We start from the raw sequence: 20,331 nt of genomic DNA, 5'->3' as shown, positions 1-20,331 counted from the left end.
AGATAGAAAGCTACCATGCAGTTTTAAAACTACTGCTACTTAAATTAATGTAAATGTTTATGCTGAAATGATAGTAAAATCTGTGAACAAACCAAGATAAAGAGGCTAGATTTCTAATGTTTGGAGACACTGTGATGACTTTTCTTACTTCATCCTAGTTGAACATAAATACAGTTGCATCCTGAGTAAAATGTGAACTTAACTGGGAAATACCAGTCTTACTGAATTTTTCCCTTTAATGTCACTGTAGCTGTCCATGAACTGGAGACATATAAATAAAAGTAGAACATACTGAAGGCATAGGTGTCTTTACTGATTATTTTTGAAACAGTAAAACTTTATATTGTTTGTAACATCTTTAAAGCAACTCAGGGTTGCTTGATCATGAAATAACTTCAAATTTCACGAGGAGCTACAGGCAATGAAAGCCTCCAGGACTTTGGGTCACCATTTTCTTCTATTATACCATCTCCAGGCATTGTTCCAGAATCCTGTGTGTTTGCCCTACTTTGAAAATTTGTTTGCCTCTTGAAATCTCTTGAACAGCCTCAAGTTGTGTGCAGTATCATTCAGGCATAACGAAAAGTGAGGTTATTAGACCGTATCCTTGATTTTTAGATTTCCTTGATACTGAGGTAGGGAATGTCAAACTGTTTTATAATTTTGAGGTGCAGAGAGCAAAAGTGTTCATCTTTTTCCCTGTAATAGAAAGCCAACTAGTAGTTTTTTTATTTTACTGTTGACAGGTGCCAATTTGCTAATTGACAGCACAGGTCATAGATTAAGAATTGCTGATTTTGGAGCTGCGGCCAGGTTGGCATCAAAAGGAACTGGTGCTGGGGAGTTTCAGGGACAATTGTTGGGAACTATTGCATTTATGGCACCAGAGGTAAGAAACCAATTTTTAAAGTTATTTCAAAAAGTTTGTTTGAAGTCTTTAAGCTAATTCATATAGCCAAGTAACATAAAATTGCTTTGTATGCTTCAAATGTGTTTTAAATGCCTTTGTTCTAAAGATTGGGAATGATCATGGCGATGATGACATTGCTTTCTTGCTGTCATTGTTTCAAGCAGTTTGCTACAAGATATTGTTATCACAAGTGTTGTTACTAATGCCCAAATGACCATTTGCTCAAAAACTAGGCATTGCAAGGTACTTTGCTTGCCACTTGGTCAGGCATTTTATTTACTAGATCTCTAGACCTGTGTAAATCTTGTGGCATTTACTGGTCATTCTCTTAGCCTGAAATGTTAATCAGAATACGCTTGTTTGATGATGTGTTGAGGTTTACTTCTAAATGACTTAGAGCTAAGAGACTTTGAATTATATAATCTGTTTTTTGGTATCTGTCTGTTCAGGTCCTGAGAGGTCAGCAATATGGGAGGAGCTGTGATGTGTGGAGCGTTGGCTGTGTTGTCATAGAAATGGCTTGTGCTAAACCTCCTTGGAACGCAGAGAAACACTCCAATCATCTTGCTCTGATATTTAAGGTATGGTTTTTTGTTATTACCAATATACTACAAAAAAAGACAAGTAATCTTGTATACAGCGATGTGAATTTTAGAAAAGTGTGTAGCAGGGGTTGTTGCAATAGGTTTTTTTTTTTTATGTTGGAGCTGTTAGCACAGAAGCAATACTGGTACCAATATAGTCATACTTGCTTCTTAAAAAAACCAAAAAAGAAACTGATACCAAAAAAGAGATACTAATACATGATATTCAAAATCATTATAGAATGGTTTGTGTTGAAAAGGACCTTAAAGATAATCTACTTCTACCTTCCCCATCATGTGCTGCTACGCCTTCTACTAGACTAGGTTGCTTAGAAATGTCTGATCTAAGATATAAAAATATAATTAACATGCTAAAAAAAAAAAATTAGGAATAGAGTTGATCTTAAATTAGGCAGAAGACTGGGGTGTTAACTTTTTCTTACAATCCTGTAAAATACAAAAGCTCTTTTTTCCATAAACCATTTGTGTAAGTATTCATATTTCACAGTGGGGAAAGTTCTTTTATAAAAGCCTAATGTTCCACAATCAGATTTTGCTGAAAGATATTTTCCAATATGCCATGCTATATATGATTTTTGCCCCTTCCTTTGCTTGCTAGATCATTCATCTTGGCATTCATTTTTTATACTAAAATCAGTTAATTATTTTAATTCTAAAGGTCCAGTTTTAAAGGGCCCCCCAAAACCCAGCTTCCATTAAAGTTTTTGTGGGAGACCTTGGCATGTACTTCAGTGTGAGCAGGTGCCAAATGAGCAAAGAATTAATGAAGAGATGAAGAAAATACTGCTGCAAGTAAAGGAAGTGTTTGCAGAAAACAGACATTGCACAGCAGTACTCAGAAATGTTCTAAGTAGAATCACTTGTGCTAAGAGATGCAATTGTCTTGGTTCTGAATTGCTGTGAATCTGCTGGTGCCACTCTAGTGTTCCCAGTCATTCTGCTTTAATCCAGATAGATAACATTAAAATTAATTTGATTGGGAGGGGTCTGTGTCTTTCTGAGAAATATTTGCCTTTGGGGTAGTAGCAGAAATAACACTAAAGGCAGTGCAAGAAAGCACACCCAGTGTAACTTGTTGTAGCGTAACATCGCTCAGCTTCATCTCTCTCTATGGTGTCTCATGCCAGTTAACAGTGAAGGCAGCTAGTCGACTAAAGAATGTCCATATGTGTGCTGTAGGAGTTTTTCCTGTGGCCTGCTCTGAGATGGTCACTGCAAGATCTTGCTGTGAGGAGAAGTTTTGGAGAAAAGTATCAGGAGGGAGTCAAATTAAAAAGCAATAGGCATAAGGACAATAAACTGAAAGTAGTAATGTAATCTTCAAACTGCAGTAGGAAACATGCTGAATGGAGAAAAATTCATCAGCTGAAATATCAGTTTGTAGAATGTTTTTGGGCTAAGAGAGGAGGCATTATCGCTGACTTCTAAAAAGTTATTTCCCCTTGTTCAGATTGCTAGTGCAACTACTGCTCCATCAATCCCTACACATCTGTCTCCGGGCTTGAAAGATGTGACTCTTCGGTGTTTAGAACTTCAACCTCAGGACAGACCACCTTCAAGGGAGCTGCTGAAACACCCAGTCTTCCGTACTACATGGTAGCTACTTATTTGTAAGGCTGAAATACTGAAGAAAATGCTACTGAATATACAGTAACTGTCTTGCAGTGCAGTTATGTGCAGCAAATTATATTATTCTGCTGGCCTTAATGATAGATACATCAAGAGCATAAGGCCAGTGGAGGACCCTACCTAAGTATGTGATTGACAAATCAAGATCTTTACCTAAGCTCAGTATGCAACATTTGACAATTCATGCAGAGATTTGTAAACTGTGCCTTTTCAAACATCTGGCTCTATGTTAACATAAAAATATTTTTCCTTAAATCTGCATGATTATTTAGCAGGTAAGTGATTTTTATTTTATTTAGAGCACTTTTTCAGCACTATTAGAAGCTGAGAGGCTCAAGATCTATTTTAATATTGCAATCACTGTTCAATTTCACATATAGATGCTCTGCAATTAGTAAGTTTTCAATACTGGTTAAAAGGACATTCTGTCCCTTTTAATTACCTGATGCTCTCTGAGTTACAAATCCAAATATTGATGGAAACTTTAAAAAAAGCATTTGCCTTCCTATAAAGTAAGAGCAGGCACTCATGGTTCACTGTGCATTTACTGCTGGCCATGTAATTTCTTTTGAAATCAAAGTTTTTCTTTGTATTTTTAACTTTCATGAAAAGGGGATATTTTAAAATAGTCTTTAGAAAAAAAGATGCAAGCTGTGTCAAGGAATATTTTCCTGACGCAAGTTTTAAAACCAGATTTGCTGGAAATCTGGGATAAAATGCCACTTTCAACAAGGATGTTGAAGGCTCTGATAGTATAGGTTATTTAATAAACAAGATTGTTCTGTATAAAGTAACTTAGTCTGAACCATGCTAGAAATTGTTGAGCCTTTTTTTTCATATAGCTGTTTCTTCTGGCAAATCGTGTAGAGAAGTTTTATGTCAAGGGCCCCCCCAAACCCAGCTTCCATTAAAGTTTTTATGGGAGACCTTGGCATGTACTTCAGTGTGAGCAGGTGCCAAATGAGCGAATCTCATTCTTTGTGTAAAGAAACTGAGGTTACATTCTCTACTGATAACAAGTTTTACCTGCTGTTTTCCTTCTGCCGTACATCATCTATTTACTGTAGCCATTAGTGGTAATTTAATTTGAAAATGTTAAAAATATTACCATAAGAAAGGTATTTATTTTAACAAGAAACAAACTTGGACTTGAAGATCCAGATAAAGTAAAATGTGAAGTAAAGCTTCACCTGTAGTGCAAAACTTGTTGGTTTTTAGGAGATGTGGGGTTTTTTTTTAAACAGTTTTTAAAAATTATTTTAAAGGCAGGTTTTTAGATTCTGATGCATGTAATTCTGAAGGAAAATGGCAGCTTTTTCTTTTGCTTTTTTAAAAATGGGGATCTTTTTTAATCTAATAATGATTGTGTTTAATCCATTTTGAAAAAAATTACTGTTCATGTTATAACTCTTCAGAAGCCAGTTGGATTGTTGGACTCAAATAGAATTGGTTATTTTCAAAGACTCAGGACAAGCTAAATAAGCTATAATACCTTAAAAGTGTATAATACAAATTGGAAGCAAGACATCTTAAAGATACGTTTACATGAATGATAGTGCTCATACTAATAAAAAAAAAAAACAAACCATGTCATTAGTTGTGAATGTGTTTCTTTTGGAAATTTTACATTTTTACATTCCTTTGTTTTTGAAGATTGGCAGACTTTGAAGAGTTAAAAAGATAATACCGAAATGTGAAGTTTGGTAGCTTTGTTTTGTACTTGACTTTTTTTTTGACCACTTTAGAATTTCTCATTCTAATAAGATTGTTTCCAAGTCTTTCCTATGTGCAAGCTTTAAAGGATGCACTCTTGCCAATTCATGTACTGGAAGATCAGTTTTCAGATTAATACTGTTTCTGGCAGAAATGTAAACTGTATAAACTGATGAACCTCAGCTAATCAGTATTACTATGTAGATCACCATGCCTACCACATTTCAAACTCAAACTGCCTCTTAGGTGTCCAAATGCATTTGTTTGAGTTTGCATTTCCCTCGGCTTGCTGGTAATTGTGGTGTTTTTAAAATGGAGATGTGATGTAATATTCTTATTTTCTTTGGATCAAAGCTGGACTGAAAATTGTATTGTGTAATTATTTTTGTGTTCTTAATGTTATTTGGTACTTAAGTTGTAAATAACGTCTACTGCTGTTTATTCCAGTTTCTACTACCTCAGGTGTCCTATAGAGTTTCTTCTACCAAAGTTCACTTTCACAATGAAATTATATTTGCTATGTGACTGATTCCTAAGACTTCCAGGGCTTAAGGGCTAACTTCTATTAGCACCTTACTGTGCAAGCAAATTTTACAGAAATCTCTGGGTTAAGAAATTTGGCTTCATTGTATCCTTTGTTATTTTAAATATATCAAGATATTTTAATTAAAAGTTTTTACCCCATTGAACCAATTTTATATAGTATAATTTGTACGTATTTTGGTGGTTTTTGTCTTTATAGTAAATAAAAGTTTTTGAACAAACTTTGTCCTTTGCTTACTGTAAGACAAACACATTCCTTTTACTGATGGAAATAAAATATTTCTGGTACACGTCACTGTTTATACACAATTTCATACACTTGATATATCAAGACTTATTTTCTAATAAAGGACAGCAACAAAGACTTATTTTTTTTAATTCCTGATGAAGAAAGGAAATTCTCTTATGACAGCACTGGTATCTACAAATCTCACTTGAAGCCTTGAAGCCAGAAATTGTCTAAATTTTGCATTACTGCAAAGGTAACAATTACCTATTCAAGTGAGCTGGTTAGGTCAGTTCTGCAGCCATTGAAGCGTGTGTTGGAAGTCAGTCTGTTTTGTGTTTCTGGTGAAATCATTCTGTTGCTTGAGATTTTAATTGCAAACATAAGCCTTTTATCATCCAGGCAATCCATATATTGCAAAGCTAGGGCTTGTTTCAGTTCTTGTCTTTCTCCAGATATTTTGGAAATTTAAAAATTAATTTTTTTATGGAAATAGATTTCAACTATAGGCTTTCTTATGACTATAAATTTTGTATTTGGAAGGACTGCACTTTTTATTATTTTTATTAGGTAGGATGCTTTCTGCAGATAGATACAAGTGCATCAATTGAGAAAAAACTGGCAGCAGAAATCTTCAAATAAATTCTAATACCTGATCTCTCAAATCAGAAAAATGTACTACCTGAAATGTCAGAAAGGAAAATACATGGCAAGGATTTAGTAGGAGACAAACTTACTATAATGTATCTTTATCTGATTTACTATAGAAGTTCTGAATCCTGCAGTACTGTGTCCTACTTGTGCTGTTGCAGCCTCCTTTTCAGGAACGAGGGATGGCAGTGGTGACTGGTGCCCAGCAGACGGCAGTGAATTTCAAAGACACCTACTTAGGGAGCCAAGTATGTGCACAGGGCACGTTCTTCCACAGGCCCAGGGAAAGCTCTTTGCCTGGTGTGACTTCTCCGGTGGGAATAAAATCACGTTTCTGCATGTTGGTCATAGGTTGAAGGTCTGGTGGTGTTTCATCTTTGCAAGTTCTCCCTTGAGGCTAAGGGCTGCCTGCAGAACATGTTGGAATGTCACGTATATCCTTTCATCACATGGAAGTGGGCAACTTGTGTGAATGGCTGTTGTGACCTAACAGCCCGCCTCCTAAAGCTATTTCCCTTACTAACTTTTCACTCATTGCTTAGTCTTCCTTAGTAATCCGAATCCCGCTGTGACTGCCTTACTTTTAAGAGCCACAGCACACATGTGATGTGGTGACCGTGTATCTTGTTTTGTGGTTATAGCACACGGCTGCTGAAACCCGAGTTGCAAGTCTCGAAGACCTTTCTTCTGTAATTACCGAGGAAGGCCAGGAGATGGCAGGGAAGCACTTTGCAGCGGCCACTGTGCCTTTTCCTGCATTTTCCTTCAATTTCTTCAGTTCGCACTAGCCCTTCCCTCAGCTCCTGTTCTTGGAAAAGAGGAGGAAGGCCAACAGTGGAATTGAAGTGATTATGGAATAAATCAAGGCACAACTTTAAACATTTGTAAAGCTCTGAGATGGTAAGTAATTCTGATAGTTACTTGCTTTGATGGGCCTGTCTCAAATTTCCAAAACACTTGTCAAAATTTCAGGTCCAGAGGAAGGAGTGTAACCCCTTAGAGTGTTTTGAGGTCTGATTTCTCTGTTTACTCCAAACCAATTCTCAAACGCTCCATATTTATAAAACTGCTTTCTGAATAAAGTAAAATACATGCATACATGTTCTTTTTGTCCCAGTTCATTGGCAGTGTTAAACTAAAACTGAAGATAAATAGCAGCATCCAAAGATAAAATTTTTATGAAACTAGGTATCCAAGCAGCCAAAGGACAACAGTGGCCAAAAATTTTAACAGTACTCTTATCTTTACATCAGTGGTGGTTTGTAGAGAATGGTTTGGGGGCCACTGCTAATTTTTGAAGACCAGTTGCTGAATGATTGTTTTCCTTCCTACATTTTTTTAAATTACCTTAGAGATAAGTGATGGCAGAATGTGGCACCAAAAGGGTTTATGCCCCTGTTTGTAAATGCTTGTGATTTGTAGTATATCACTTCAATCTGTGTACTTCGATGCTGCTGCTTGCTGTACATCGGTCAGTGGGAAGCACCTTTAAATCTACAGTAGCTTATGATGCTACAAAGTACAACTCATGTCTCCTTGTGACCACAGCCACATACTAGCTAAAAGTGTGGACAGAAGTGTAACGAGGCTCAGGTCTGTAACTGAGCCGCTCATTTTATGACATGGATCACAACTCTGGAGGACAAGTCTTAGGAGGAGCAGCTGAGGGAGCTCAGGTGGGGGTGGGGATGGGCTCAGTCTGGAGAAAAAGAAGTTCAGAGGTGACCTGCCGGAGAGGAGCTTCGAGCCAGGTGCGGGTCGACCTCTTCTCCCGGGACACAGGATGTGAGGATGTGGCCTTAAGCTGCTTTGAGGGAGGTTCAGGTTGGATATTAGGAGGAATTTCTTGACAGGGAGGATGATAAGACATTGGAAAGAGCTGCCCGGGGAGGTGGTGGAGTCACGGTCCCTGGAGGTGTTCAAGGGAAAATTGAACAATGATCCTCACAGTGGTATTAGGAGATAGGTTGGACTCGATCTGAGAGATCTTTTCCAGCCTAATTCGTTCTGTGACTAGCTGAGGCACTAACAGCCCTTAGAATCGCTGGAAGCAGGCACTGGATGATTTTGGAGAGGTGCTCTGACAGTGTAAGGAGTGGTCTTCAACGGCCGCTTCTAGACTATTTTTAAACCACCTTTTCATCTGATTTTGTCTTTTCGGATTGTTCAGTACAACACAGAAGGTGCAACGTAACATTGTTCCGAGAGAACCGTGTGTATTTCCCTCTGTAAGTGTGCACTCAGGAGCTATGCTTTTTCATTCCCGGTGCCTGCAGGTCTCCCCACCCTGGGTACCGCGCCTCGTTATCCGCGGAGCGAGAGCCGGGCCCCCATCCCCGGCCCCGGGGCTGCTCCTCACGGCCCGCCCGCCGCTCACCGCCCCGCCGGCCGCTCGCAGCCAATGGCAGCTCACGACACAAACGCGCCGGCGTGTGTCCGGGGCGCGGATTGGCTGTTCCAGTTTGCGCGGGCGCGGCGCGGCAGCGGGGCGGTGCCGGGGCCGTGAGGGAGAGGCCGCCATGCTGCGGGAGCTGCGGCGGCGCTGGCGCTCCTACAAGTACCGCTTCGTGCCCTGGCTCGCCCTCAACCTCCGCCGCCAGCGCAGGTGAGGCGCGGGGAAACACCCCGGGCGCCAGCCCAGAACCCGCTGCCCCTCGTCGGGATGGTCTGGGGCGCCGCAGGAGCTCACTCACAAGTGCTTCAGCATTGGTCGCCCCTCGACTGTCATTAAATTCTTAGGCACCTTAAAATGGTGTTTAAAGTTGTAGGTAGGTAGGTAGGTAGATAGATAGATAGATAGATAGATAGATAGATAGATAGATAGATAGATAGATAGATAGATAGATAGATAGATAGATAGATGATAAGATAAATAATTCCTTCTTGGTAAGATGTGTATGCCATCGTAAAAGTAGTGTTTGAATTTAAGTTATTAGGACATGGTTATAAGTAGCAAAATTAAAATAAGCAACTAAATTAAAACCTTCCTTGCCCATGCCATATTTTTCTTGCTTAAAGTGTAATGAGTTCTTGGTTTTTAAAATAAACATTATTATAATTATGTTTTATTTTTGGTGCTTTTTCCACTGAGAGCTCAGTAAGGTTTAACTTACTTGTGGTAAATACTCAGGGATGAGGATTTATAGTAGAACAAGTACTAGCTTTTATTAAACAGTCTTTTTCAGTGTTTTAAGAACAGTGGCTTTAGCTTGAACAAGCATGAACAAAGCTTGGGGTTTTCTAAAAAAACAGTGTATTGAAGTTACTGGGTGCTGCAAAATGGCTCTTCTCTACTTAGAAAAAAAGAAGTAATATATGTTTCTAATTTTAAAATATTTTATTTTCTTTACAGGACCCTTCGATATGTTCCTGAAAGCTCTCAGGACAAAATTATTGCTGATGAAGACGTCTTTGAAACACTACTGAAAACATTTAAAGCTCTGTTCATTAATGACTTAAGTAGACAAGCAGATATTCTGGCCTTACTTCCAGAAGTCAAGTGTCAATATTTAGAATTACTTTCTGTGGAGCAGAAGCAATCAGAAGTAAACTCTTGTAACCATCAGGGTCAGCATGTGTTTAGTCCTGAGGACGTTTTGTTCAACACGCTTGGGTTCACTGTCAGCAGAGACCGCAGTTCACTGGTGTCTGCTGGAACTGGAGTCTTTGTTACGAGAGGTTTTGTTCCCAGGGGGACGGTTGTGTCTATGTATCCTGGTAATGGAGTGTTCCTATTTTTGATTAGGTTAGATGGGACTTCTAACCATCTGATCGTGGAATGCCAAAGATCTACACTAATTTTTGTTCTGTGGGTTTTCTTTCTATCATGCCTTAACAAAATCGCCAGTTAGGCTGCATGAGAATATTTATAAACTACTTAGAGTTATTTTGGAAATATTAAAAAAAAATTCTTTATTAAAAAAAATTTAGTAGTTAAACCCTGATTTTCCTGCAGCTGCAAAACTTGTTTCAGATTCTTTAAATGTAAGTGCACAGGAGAAATTTAAAGTAGATGAACAGAACAGTTGAATTCCTTGGGGTTTCCGTTTTGGTTCAGGATTTGAAAAATGACATTTGAGATCTCCACACAGGTCAGTAGACAATTGCATGAGCTCCTTCAAAGTGTAGAAGTACAGAGTGGAGGATGGAAATAAAACCTTCATTTAGCAGAACTTTGTTCTATGAAGTGTGTTTGGAAAAATCAGTACTTCTCTCTTCCTCATTTCTCGGAACTGTATTTGCATACATTTCTTAAAAAGGTTTGTAATTCTGTCAGTATGGCGAAGCTGGCAGCTCTGCTGAATTGCTTTGGGTTTGTTAATGTTTCGTCTTACAGCAAAATCATCTCCCGTAGTCTCTGGCCTGTGCCAGCAATGCAGGATTGGGAGCAGCCCCAGCATTGCCGGGGCAGTGGAGTGCATATTTTGGAGTGCCTGGCCACTGCCATTGATTACTCGTGCACTGACTGGTAGTTGAGTGACAGCGAGAGAGCCTGCCACTTGTGCAGCTCACTTCAGATTTCAGGCACATACAAGATGTGAGCGTAGGCTCATTCAGAGTCTCGTGTGACAGCTCTTGCAGCAAAACAAGAGGATGGGCTGTTGAAATGCCTTCTCAGGGTATTGACCTGCCATGCTGGGCGTGGGACCTGCGTACAGGCGCTGCAGCCTGCCTGTGGCTTTGCCTGGCTCCTTGTGAGATTGCAGTGCAGGATTTCTGCAGAGAGGTGCTGAAGATGCAGTGGGTGTGAGGGATGCAGGACAACAATTTCATGAAAATTGGCAAGCCAGTCAGCTTGCTGGTTGCTTTTCTCTGCTTGGAAGTCATGGCAGGTTAAATCCTCCCCTCAGATTTGGGCAACAGTCTGCTGAAATATTCTGTTGCTGGTTTGTCATTTTTCATCTCCTGGACCAAACAAAATCCCTGTGGTAATGGAGGGAGGTGTTTCAGATTCTTTGCTGAATCTGTGTGTATTTTTCAGAGTCCTGGTGCAGTAGTCATAAAACAGTTTAGTATCTTGAGCTGTGTTTTCCTGAACAAGTATCACCTGATGTTTTCATCTCTGAAGCACCCTAGTTGGCTGTAGGGCTTAATCTACCTCTCCCAAAGATACTAATTTCAGGCCTAGTATGATTTTCTGTGAGGCTTCTCTCTTTATCAGCTCATTTACTTGAGAGGGGATTTTTTACATCCCAAAAAGTTATGTCTGAAAGTTTGTAGGTTTACAGATGTTAGTGTCACTAAGTGAGAGGGGATTTCTGTCCTACCCACTGTCTCTCCTTTGAGTTTCTGTGTGGAGGGGACTGAAAGCCCATTCTGACAGTTAACTTATTTTCTTCTGAAATAATATCTGTCTTGCAACAGGTACAGTATACAGAAAGCATGAGCCCATCTTTTTCCAGTCCCTTGGCAATCCCTTTATTTTTAGGTGCATTGATGGTGTTCTTATTGATGGGAACGATAAGGGACTGTCAAGATCAGTGTACAGGTAAGCAGAAGAAATAGAGGATTGTCAGTCTTCTGATTTAAAACAGGGATACTCCTCATCTTCTCTGTTTCTTACCCTGAGTTGTACATGATTGTCATCCACCTGTGCCTTGCTCATAATGCAGACAGCACAAGGGTGAGAGATGTTGGGTGTGATCCATTATGTACTTGTGTCTTCATCTGTAACACCAGTGAGATGCATTTTGATGTAGAGATCTTCCTGTACAAAAAATAGTTGTACTACAGCAGGACGTAGTGTAAAAGTATTGAAATGTTTCTGAGCTGTTACTCAAACCTGCTTACTTCATTAAGTCCAAGTCCCTGCTCCTTGTGGGACTACATGAAACTGAACCGTGTGACTAAGAGCATCACGGAAACATTCCGTGAACTTTTTGGGATCTGTTGGTCAATGCACATGCCCTCCACCCCAGGTGGGTTGGGCAGCTGTAAGTTTATGCAGTGGCCATTCCTACAGAGGAAGTAAGATAACATGTGAGATGAAGGAGCCTTGATCCACGCTAATGCTGTTGGGCATTTCAGGTCTTGCAGCAGAAGAGATCAACTTGGCCCTTTTCAAATGAGTGATGAGAGCTGGCTCACAGCCACCCTGCAAAACCCACTGGCAGTGGGACAGTACGTCAACAACTGCTCACATGGTAAGTTGTCAGGTAAATTTTCCAAGAATGTGTTTGGCTTTATGGATATAAATTATTTTGAAGTGACAGAGAGAACCAGAAATTGATCTTGTGGGGGCAGTAGTACTGTCTAAAGCAAGCACTTACGGAGTAAAACTTTTCTGAGGTTTTTGTCACAGCTGACTGTTAGAATCCTTCCATGCAGCAACACTTCAAATACACTTTTTCGTTTCTCACTGATGCCCCAGTTTCTCTCCTGGTATGTAGAATGAAAGGCACACACCCCAAAAGTGAGATGGTGGGAAAGGATATCTGGCAAAATACCACCGGACTAGGACAATTTAGAGTTGCAGATCAAGTTTCCCAGTATTGTTCTAGAAGGCTTTGTGAGAAAACTACCCACGGTGACATGTACAGTAAGATTCTATCACTGCTCACTTTGAACTGTAAGACCTTTTTTAGACTTCCTTACATTTATGCACAAAATGTAGGAAATTGTTGTAATCGTACTTGTTGGACCTGAAGAAGGGAACTGCTTATTCTGTGTCACTGTTGGCCTTAAGTAACTCACAGGAACAGTTGTACTGTACAAAGAGTTGAATTGATACCATACTCAGCTTCTAAGTGGTTTTCATTACCTGCATTACACTAAAGATTCTCTGCCTCCAAGTAGCATTCAGAAAGGCTGCTGGAGGAGCAAAGCTTGCTGGTGATTGGCACAGAGATACAGGGATGTCACATGAAACTGTTTCTGCCAGGTCATGTGTATGTGATTTTTCTCCCTGCCTATGTTTCTGACATATTTTGCCACAAGGCAAAAATATTTTCCAATTTTTTTTTTATTGTAAAAGCAAACACTGTATTTGGAGCTATTAGCAGCACTGTAAGCTACCCCTGGCACTAAACAAGATGTGGCTCTTCGTTGACATGTTGATAGCTGGGCAAAGCTCCTATAGTTGATTGCATACCGCTTGTGTATTTCAAAATAGGCCTTCAGAGGAGCGCAGTACCTCCCAACAGAGGAATGGTTTTCAGGCTTGGTGAAGCATCTGGTTCTTCTGTAGCAGCAGCACATTTGATGTTTTTACATGTCTCTAAGCCCTATCTAATAACTTTTTTTTTTAATTCCTAGAAAAAGCAGCAAACGTGTGTTATCAAGAGTTTGACGTGCCAGGACATTTTCCAGTAGAACTGAAACAGTATCTTCCAAACATCGTCTACAGCCATGACATAGAGAGGTTGGCAGCAAATGAAAGAGCTCATAGATTTGTATGATACAAAGCATACTGCATGTATAAAGAAGAGACAGACATGGTTGAAAAGTAGCAAACCGTATGAAGATCAGTTACACAAGAGTGTGCAACTATACGGGGGAGTTACCTCTCTGAATAGACTATTTTTAGTTACAAGATTCCTCATTCTTTTTTTCACATTTTCACACGTGAAATCAGCATATCTTTGAAGACACAGTTTTACAAGCAGTGTTGCACTATAGTGCAATTCTTCTGAATCCCATAAAGTAGTAATTGTACTTTCTATTACAGTACTGAAGCTTTTCAGTACCTATCTCAAATCTGTTTCAGCCTTGACCAAAGCCCTTCTGAGATAATTCAGATTTAGGCTTCTTACTCTCTGTTCTCTATGTCTTCTGCTTATGTGACAAATAGGCAGATGAATTTGCAAGAAGAAACCTAAAATTGTATAGAGACAAGTAAAATACTATGCAATATAAGGACATATAGTTACAGTACAATTAGGAAAATTACAGCATCCTGTTCATGACTTGAAAGTCCAAATTTTCAGAAATTAGAACACTTGGAAATATTTCTGAGATAAATCTCCTAATTCAAGGATGTAAAAGAATTTTAGAGCATATGATCTGAACTTTTAGTGTAATTTAAGTATTCTGAAATTTCACTGGAGAAAGCTGTGCATATTGGAAAAATTGCTTTTCTGATAAAACGTAGAGTTTGTTGAGTGAAGGTCAAAGATGCACTTGGAATTTGCAGATAATTAAATAAGTGCTAATAAAATAAGCAGTAGGACTAAATTCTCAGGAAGCCTGGATACTGTACTTGAAGTGTGAAAGCACATAAACTATAGGACTGCTGCAGGAAGGGGGAATTTTGCTCTTGCTTGGAATCTGTCCAAGAAAATACGGTCTTCTGGTCATCATTTCTCCCAGTGTGCTGCCACCAGACAAAAATCCCATCTGCTTCTAGGTGCTCCTTTCAATACTCATGTATACCATACTGACAACATAGATTATCTGGTTTCTAGATCTTTTTATGTCTTATGAAACAGTTCTCAGTACTTATTTACCTTGTTGTTTCATATGTTTCAAAATGGCCTCACACTAAATTTCGAATAGTGGAGACTTCGTGCTGTTTTCCACTTCCTGGTTCATCAGTACACAAAGCATGTGCTCTCCTTCCCAGAACACATACTTCAGTTTTAGGGCATGATCATTCATTAAAAAGAAGTTTAGAGGGGTGGGTTGCTATCCCTCTACATTTCTCTGTGCAAAACTGCCTGCCAGCTCCTGATTTTAGCTGACTTGAGGGAGCTGGGAGTGTTTATCCTGGAGAAAAGGAGACCCAGAGGTGACCTCATCACCCTCTACAAGCTCCTGAAAAGTGGCTGTAGTCAGGTGGGCGTTGGTCTTTTTCATCAGGCAACAACTGACAGAACCAAAGAAGAGAGTCTTAAGCTATGACAAGGGAAATACAGGTTGGATATTAGGAAAAGGTTTTTTATGGAAAGAGTGATAAAGTACTGGAATGGTCTGCCCAGGGTGGTGGTGGAGTCACCATCCCTGGATGTGTTTAAAAAAAAGATTGGATGTGACATGGTTCAGTTGAGGTGTTAGGGCATGGGTTGGACTCAATGGTCTTAAAGGTCTTTTCCACCCTAGTGATTGTGTGATCATTGACCCATCTCTGCAGATGGCAGCTCTGGTGCAGCTAGGAGCCGTCTTCCTGGGTGGTGGTGGGCCCTAGGAGAGACGCTTTAGCCAGCTGGCACCTGTGGACAGGTGTGTCCACAGGAATGGCTTCTGCTGCATGAACTTTGCTGTAGCTTCTGTTCCTGTTTGTGTAAGTGCGTCTCTTGCAGACTTGACTAATTCTTTTCATCTCTGAATGATTGTGTGGAGCAATGGAGTGGAAACGCTTTTTGCATACCCACATAGGCTGCTGGTTTTTAAATTATATTTGTTTTGCTTATATTGCTGTCTGTATTCCAGTGCAATTTCCCATGTTCCCTGCCCTGCATTATGCATATTACTGAAAACTAATCTGGATGAGGCCACTTGTTTAGCTTATTGAAATGAGGAATTGAAAACAATTTAAAGGAAGATATAACTGTTAATTTTCACGTGTTTTGCTTCTTCTCTTACAGCCACTTGAGATGTGTAGTTCTTGTCACTCTCAGAGACATCAAGCAAGGAGAAGAACTTTTTTCAAATTACTACACTGTTGTCACCTGAATTAATAGATTCAAAACGGAAGAAATCTGTGTCAATAAAATATGTATGGTGCCTGTACTTCAAGTTTCATCATCATTTTTGTGTAAGGGAGAACTGTCATTTTATCATCCAGAGGGCAAAAACTGTAGAAATTCAGCAAAACTGAGTTTCTCTGAAAATAGTCCACATTTGATGCACAGGTGAAGTTTTAGCTATTTACATCATTAGGTTCTCAGATGTCTGCTGTTGTTGATATTTCTGTAGTTGTACTTGGTGTTCAGCTGTCCACAACGTAGTTCATAAAATTAAAACCTAAGTTCTGGACATGTAATTTAATCTACCAAATTGCACAGTTGTCTGTAACTGGGACTGTTGTAGTATTTTTCCATTTAATTTCCTGTGCTTTAAAAGTACGCAGCTTGTAAGAATCACTATCCTCTTGAATTGTATAATATACAATGCTAATCCTCATAGTTCACAGTAGTTACTAGGTCTATTTTTGGTTTTCTTGCAGCTGACCCCTTTGGTATCAGCTTGCTTTTAAAAAGCGCAGCAGTACAGGCAGTTGTTGTCCTGATCTTGTATGAAGCCCATTTTGGAACCATGCTGATGGGCCCTCAGCTGTACCTGCACAGTGCGCTGTCATCTTGAGGCCATCTTGAGCCACTGGCTTCAGCTGTGCCAGTCCTGTGTGCCTTTAAGCCTCTCCCAGTCCTGATTCCAGTGATTCATGGCAAGCTTCCTGGCATGTAGCAACTTCCATTGCTTCTATTTTGCAAGAGAACTTCATTAATCAGTTGCTGGTATAAACAAGGCCAGCGATTCCCATGTTGAGTTTTGCTGCTGTCTGCAAACTGCTTTCAGAAGGATGAAACCAGTATTTAACTGCAGAAGTCCAAGCAAGCCTCCCAATGAATTTGTGGTTGGCATAAGCTCATGAGAGAGGAGGAGCTGGGGAATGCTGTGCTGTTACAAACTGGGTAGTGGCTGGGGCAGCCAGAGTGCCCTGCTTAGCTGCTGAGGCATCATCTCCTTTTCAGAATGTAAAGCTTTGTGGCATTTGCATTACATGGTCTGCTTCCAAGCCCGAACCTTGCCTGTCCACATTCATTTGGAAGTCCTTCACTGCCAGAGGAGTCTGGCTATTTCAGCAGTTAACCAGCTAAAGTTAACCTGCAGAGCTCTGAGACAGTGGCATCAGGCTCAGCATGGGTTGTGCAAGTTTCATGAAGATGCTCAGGGTGACTTCTGGTGACATTCTTTGTGTCATCACTGCTTGGTAAAGTATCAGAGCAGTGATCACCACTGCCGAAGAGGGAATTCATCCTCCATGACTCTGAGGATCCCTTCTCTCCTGAGCTGACTCTTCTCCTCAGCTCTCTCAGAGGTAATTGGGACCTCTTGATCTGTAGAGGAAGCTGGATGTCAAGGGCACTTGCATCCAGGGGGTGTGGTTCCCCAGGGAGTTCCCATGGCACTCTGGAAGGAGGAGAGCAGGAAAGGGGTGTGTATATTGCTGCTTATTTGTTCCTCTTCTCTTGCTATTACACCTGCTGTTCTTTCCTGGCCACTATTCATCAGACCCTCCTATGAGCTGATCTGACTTGCTAAGCACAGTAACACCACCACCACCACCCCATGCTTTCTCTGCTGTTTTGTTCTCTTCTATAGCAGTGACCAGAAGCAGCTCATAGAAAACAGCTTATAGAAGGGCCAGAGTGAGCCAGAGAGTAGGAAGCCCATCGGTGGTGTCAGAGTTGACTGATTTGACTCCCTGGGTCTTACAAAGCTGTGCTTTCAGACAATTCTATTTTGCACATAAAGGTGTTTCTGTACTTGCTCACTGCCTGCCAGGCTGCTTTTCTCCCCGCTGCCGGTTGCTCCTCCCCCTGCCGGTTCTGGAGCTCGCCTGGCAACACAGGGAACCATGTCAGGAACTGCAGCAAGTGGGGGTGGTGATGTTCCGCCACCTTGAGAACTGTAGGTGTCAGGCCTGTCGGCAGAGCAGGCAGGTGCATGCCGGCCGCAGCAAAGGAGCAGGTGGGGATAAGAAGTCATGCTGCAGGGCAGGAGTGTGCCCATGGCTCAGCACGGTGAAGGGAGCAGGAAAGCACATTTCTGCTGGGGCATCCTGGCCTCCTCCCGTCAGAGGGACAAGACTGACTTACAGAGACGGAAGAGAAATACAAGAACTAGCAGAGTTCTTTATCAAACTGATAGCCAGGGTTTATGCTTGTAGTGTTTGTTGCCTTGCAGCTTGCGGACAAAACAAGTCAGTGGGTGAAGCAGCAGCAGTGACTGGTTGGGTAGATTTGGAGGTGAGGGTTAGGTCATGCTGTTCATAGGATCCCCAAGTTCATCAGCACTTGAGCAGCAGCCCCAAGCCCTGTCTAGACCCGGAAGCCCTCAGCAGCTAGTCAGCCACTTTGCCAGGAGCAGTGCAGCAGATTTAATCAGCTCCAAGGAGCTTCAGCAACCCAGAATGCAGTGAACAGGAACACAGCAGCATGACCAGGAAGGGATCCTTTGACCATCTGGAAAGAGCCAATAGAGACAGATAAATAGACTCATTATCTGGTGGGGAAGAGCAACGAAAAGATCCTTTCAGCCTCGATCCTATTAGTGTAAGCTAATATTAGCATAAGCTGGGGTGTTGTGGTGTTGCTGCTCGTTCCCCTGCAAGCTGCTGGAGTCACTGACCCAGCCATGTCAGAGGCCTTCAGCCAGACACAGACCTGCTGATGACAAATGTATCTCCAGAAATGTCTGATGCCTCTTGGGCTGGGCCAACAAACAGTTCTTCTGCAGAAGGTGTGCTGTGGTTGAAGAGATGTGTAACTGGGTGAAGGAGCAGAGGAAGAAGTAAACAAGTTAAGTAGTATTTGAGTGAATGAGTAAGTGATTGACCAGTTGTTTACAGAGAAGCTACAGTCTCAAGACTCTCAGGAGTCTCAAACCTCCATGGTAGTGGAGAAGCTGATGGACTCAGAATTCTGCAAGGCAATTAGCCAAGGGTCTGCTGAAGACGAAGGCTGAAAGCAGATCACTGCATGTACCAGGAGGAAGGCTTCTCCTCCTGAAAACAATTAGGACTAGCACCTGTTACAACAGAGGCCCTGGAACTAGAAGTCCAGACAACAGATGAGATAGGTGAAGATCCTTCTGGAATAGTGAGGCCTTGTAAAACAACCTGTATCACCCGTACTCCCCGTCACAACATGTCTTTTAAGAGAAAAAGGGGTGGTTTTAATAGTAGACTCCCTTCTAAGGACAGAGGGCCAATATGCAATCGGACCCAATGCACCGGGAAGTCTGCTGGCTCCCAGGGGCTCAGATAAAGGATGTTACTGGAAAGCTCTTCAGTCTAGGAGGGGTATTTGATTGCTATCTGCTATTGGTTGTTCAAACTGACAAAAAAACCAAAGAGAAGTCTTAGGGCCATCAAAAGAGCCTTCAGGTCCCTGGACAACTGGGAGTCTGAGGGATCAAGAGTACAGGTAGTGTTTTCCTTGATTCTTACAGTAACAAAGAATAATATTGATAGGATGATGAACCAAGGGAGTCTCAGTGCCCTGAGCTGGAGGACCATGACTGTGAGAATGATAAGCTCCCAGCTGACCCTGAGCTTGTGTGGGACCTGCTGCTCCAGCTGGATCCCTACAAATTTATGGGGTCTGACAGGACTCATCCTATCAGGATGGATAGGATTAATGTATCAGAGAATCCTAAAAGAGCTGAGTGATGTTGTTACAAAACTTGTCTCAATGATTTTTGAGCAATCTTGGAAATCTGAGAGGTTCCATCTGTCTGGAAGCTGGCAAATGTTCTGATTTTCAAGATGGGAAAGAAGGAGGACCCTGGAAAACACAGGCCTGTCAATCTCATTTCAGTGCCCAGTAAAATCATAGATTATTCTGGGAAGTATTGAAAAACAGCTGGAAGACAATTCAGACACTGGTCACAGCCAGCACAGCTTCATGAGAGGGAAAGTCCTGCTTGTTGAACCCAATTTCCATTTATGACGAGGTAGCACATGTAGGAAAGCCAACTGGTGTGATCTTTTTGGATTTCACTAAAGCTTCCGTTGCTCTCTCTCACTGTATCCTGGGCAAAATGTCCAGCTCACAGCTGGACAAACACACCATGGGATGGGTGAGAGCTGGCTCATGGGCTGGGCACAAAGGGTTACAGTGCATGGGGGTGGTATCAGACTGGGGACCTGTCACTGGGGGGGTTCCACAGGGCTCTATCATCAGGCCTGTGCTCTTTGACGTCTTCATACATGACCTGGACAAAGGATGAAAAGGAATAGTAAGTTCGCTGATTACCCTAAACGTAGAGGAGCTGCTGACTCCCTTGAGGGCAGAGAGACCGTAAAAAATTAGATGGGCAATCACAAACCATATGAAGTTTAATAAAGGGAAGTGCCAAGTTCTGCACCTGGCATGGGGCAGCCCTGGATGTAC

The 20,331-nt window shown here is 41.3% G+C and overlaps 2 protein-coding genes across 2 annotated transcripts in view; both read left to right on the top strand.

Annotated features, from left to right (window-relative positions):
• Positions 1–5,545, top strand: part of MAP3K1 (mitogen-activated protein kinase kinase kinase 1) — a 58,252-nt gene extending 52,707 nt beyond the window's left edge. Inside the window, exons 18-20 of the mRNA XM_058823372.1 lie at positions 747–889; positions 1,360–1,491; positions 2,966–5,545. Of these exons, the coding sequence (XP_058679355.1) occupies positions 747–889; positions 1,360–1,491; positions 2,966–3,115 (425 nt within the window). The 3' untranslated portion in view covers positions 3,116–5,545. The remainder of the gene's footprint in view (positions 1–746; positions 890–1,359; positions 1,492–2,965) is intronic.
• A 914-nt stretch (positions 5,546–6,459) lies between these two features.
• On the top strand, positions 6,460–15,938 carry SETD9 (SET domain containing 9). Its single transcript, XM_058824404.1, has 7 exons — positions 6,460–6,525; positions 8,554–8,882; positions 9,630–9,994; positions 11,642–11,765; positions 12,305–12,420; positions 13,532–13,637; positions 15,799–15,938. Exons 1-7 carry the CDS (start codon positions 6,460–6,462, stop codon positions 15,884–15,886), a joined length of 1,194 nt encoding a protein of 397 aa, XP_058680387.1. The 3' UTR covers positions 15,887–15,938.
• The last annotated feature ends 4,393 nt before the right edge of the window (positions 15,939–20,331 follow it).

This window comes from Ammospiza caudacuta, chromosome Z, assembly GCF_027887145.1.
Source record: "Ammospiza caudacuta isolate bAmmCau1 chromosome Z, bAmmCau1.pri, whole genome shotgun sequence".
Taxonomy (NCBI): domain Eukaryota; kingdom Metazoa; phylum Chordata; class Aves; order Passeriformes; family Passerellidae; genus Ammospiza; species Ammospiza caudacuta.
This window is presented reverse-complemented; position numbering and strand designations above follow the sequence as displayed.

Excerpts from the sequence above, each read along its gene's own strand:
- SETD9 (XM_058824404.1), top strand. The coding sequence starts at position 6,460 with ATGGCAGTGGTGACTGGTGCCCAGCAGACGGCAGTGAATTTCAAAGAC. Across the intron at positions 6,526-8,553 it reads ACACCTACTTAGGGAGCCAA|GTCTCCCCACCCTGGGTACC; the intron begins GTATGTGCACAG and ends CGGTGCCTGCAG. Across the intron at positions 11,766-12,304 it reads CTGTCAAGATCAGTGTACAG|GTCTTGCAGCAGAAGAGATC; the intron begins GTAAGCAGAAGA and ends TGGGCATTTCAG.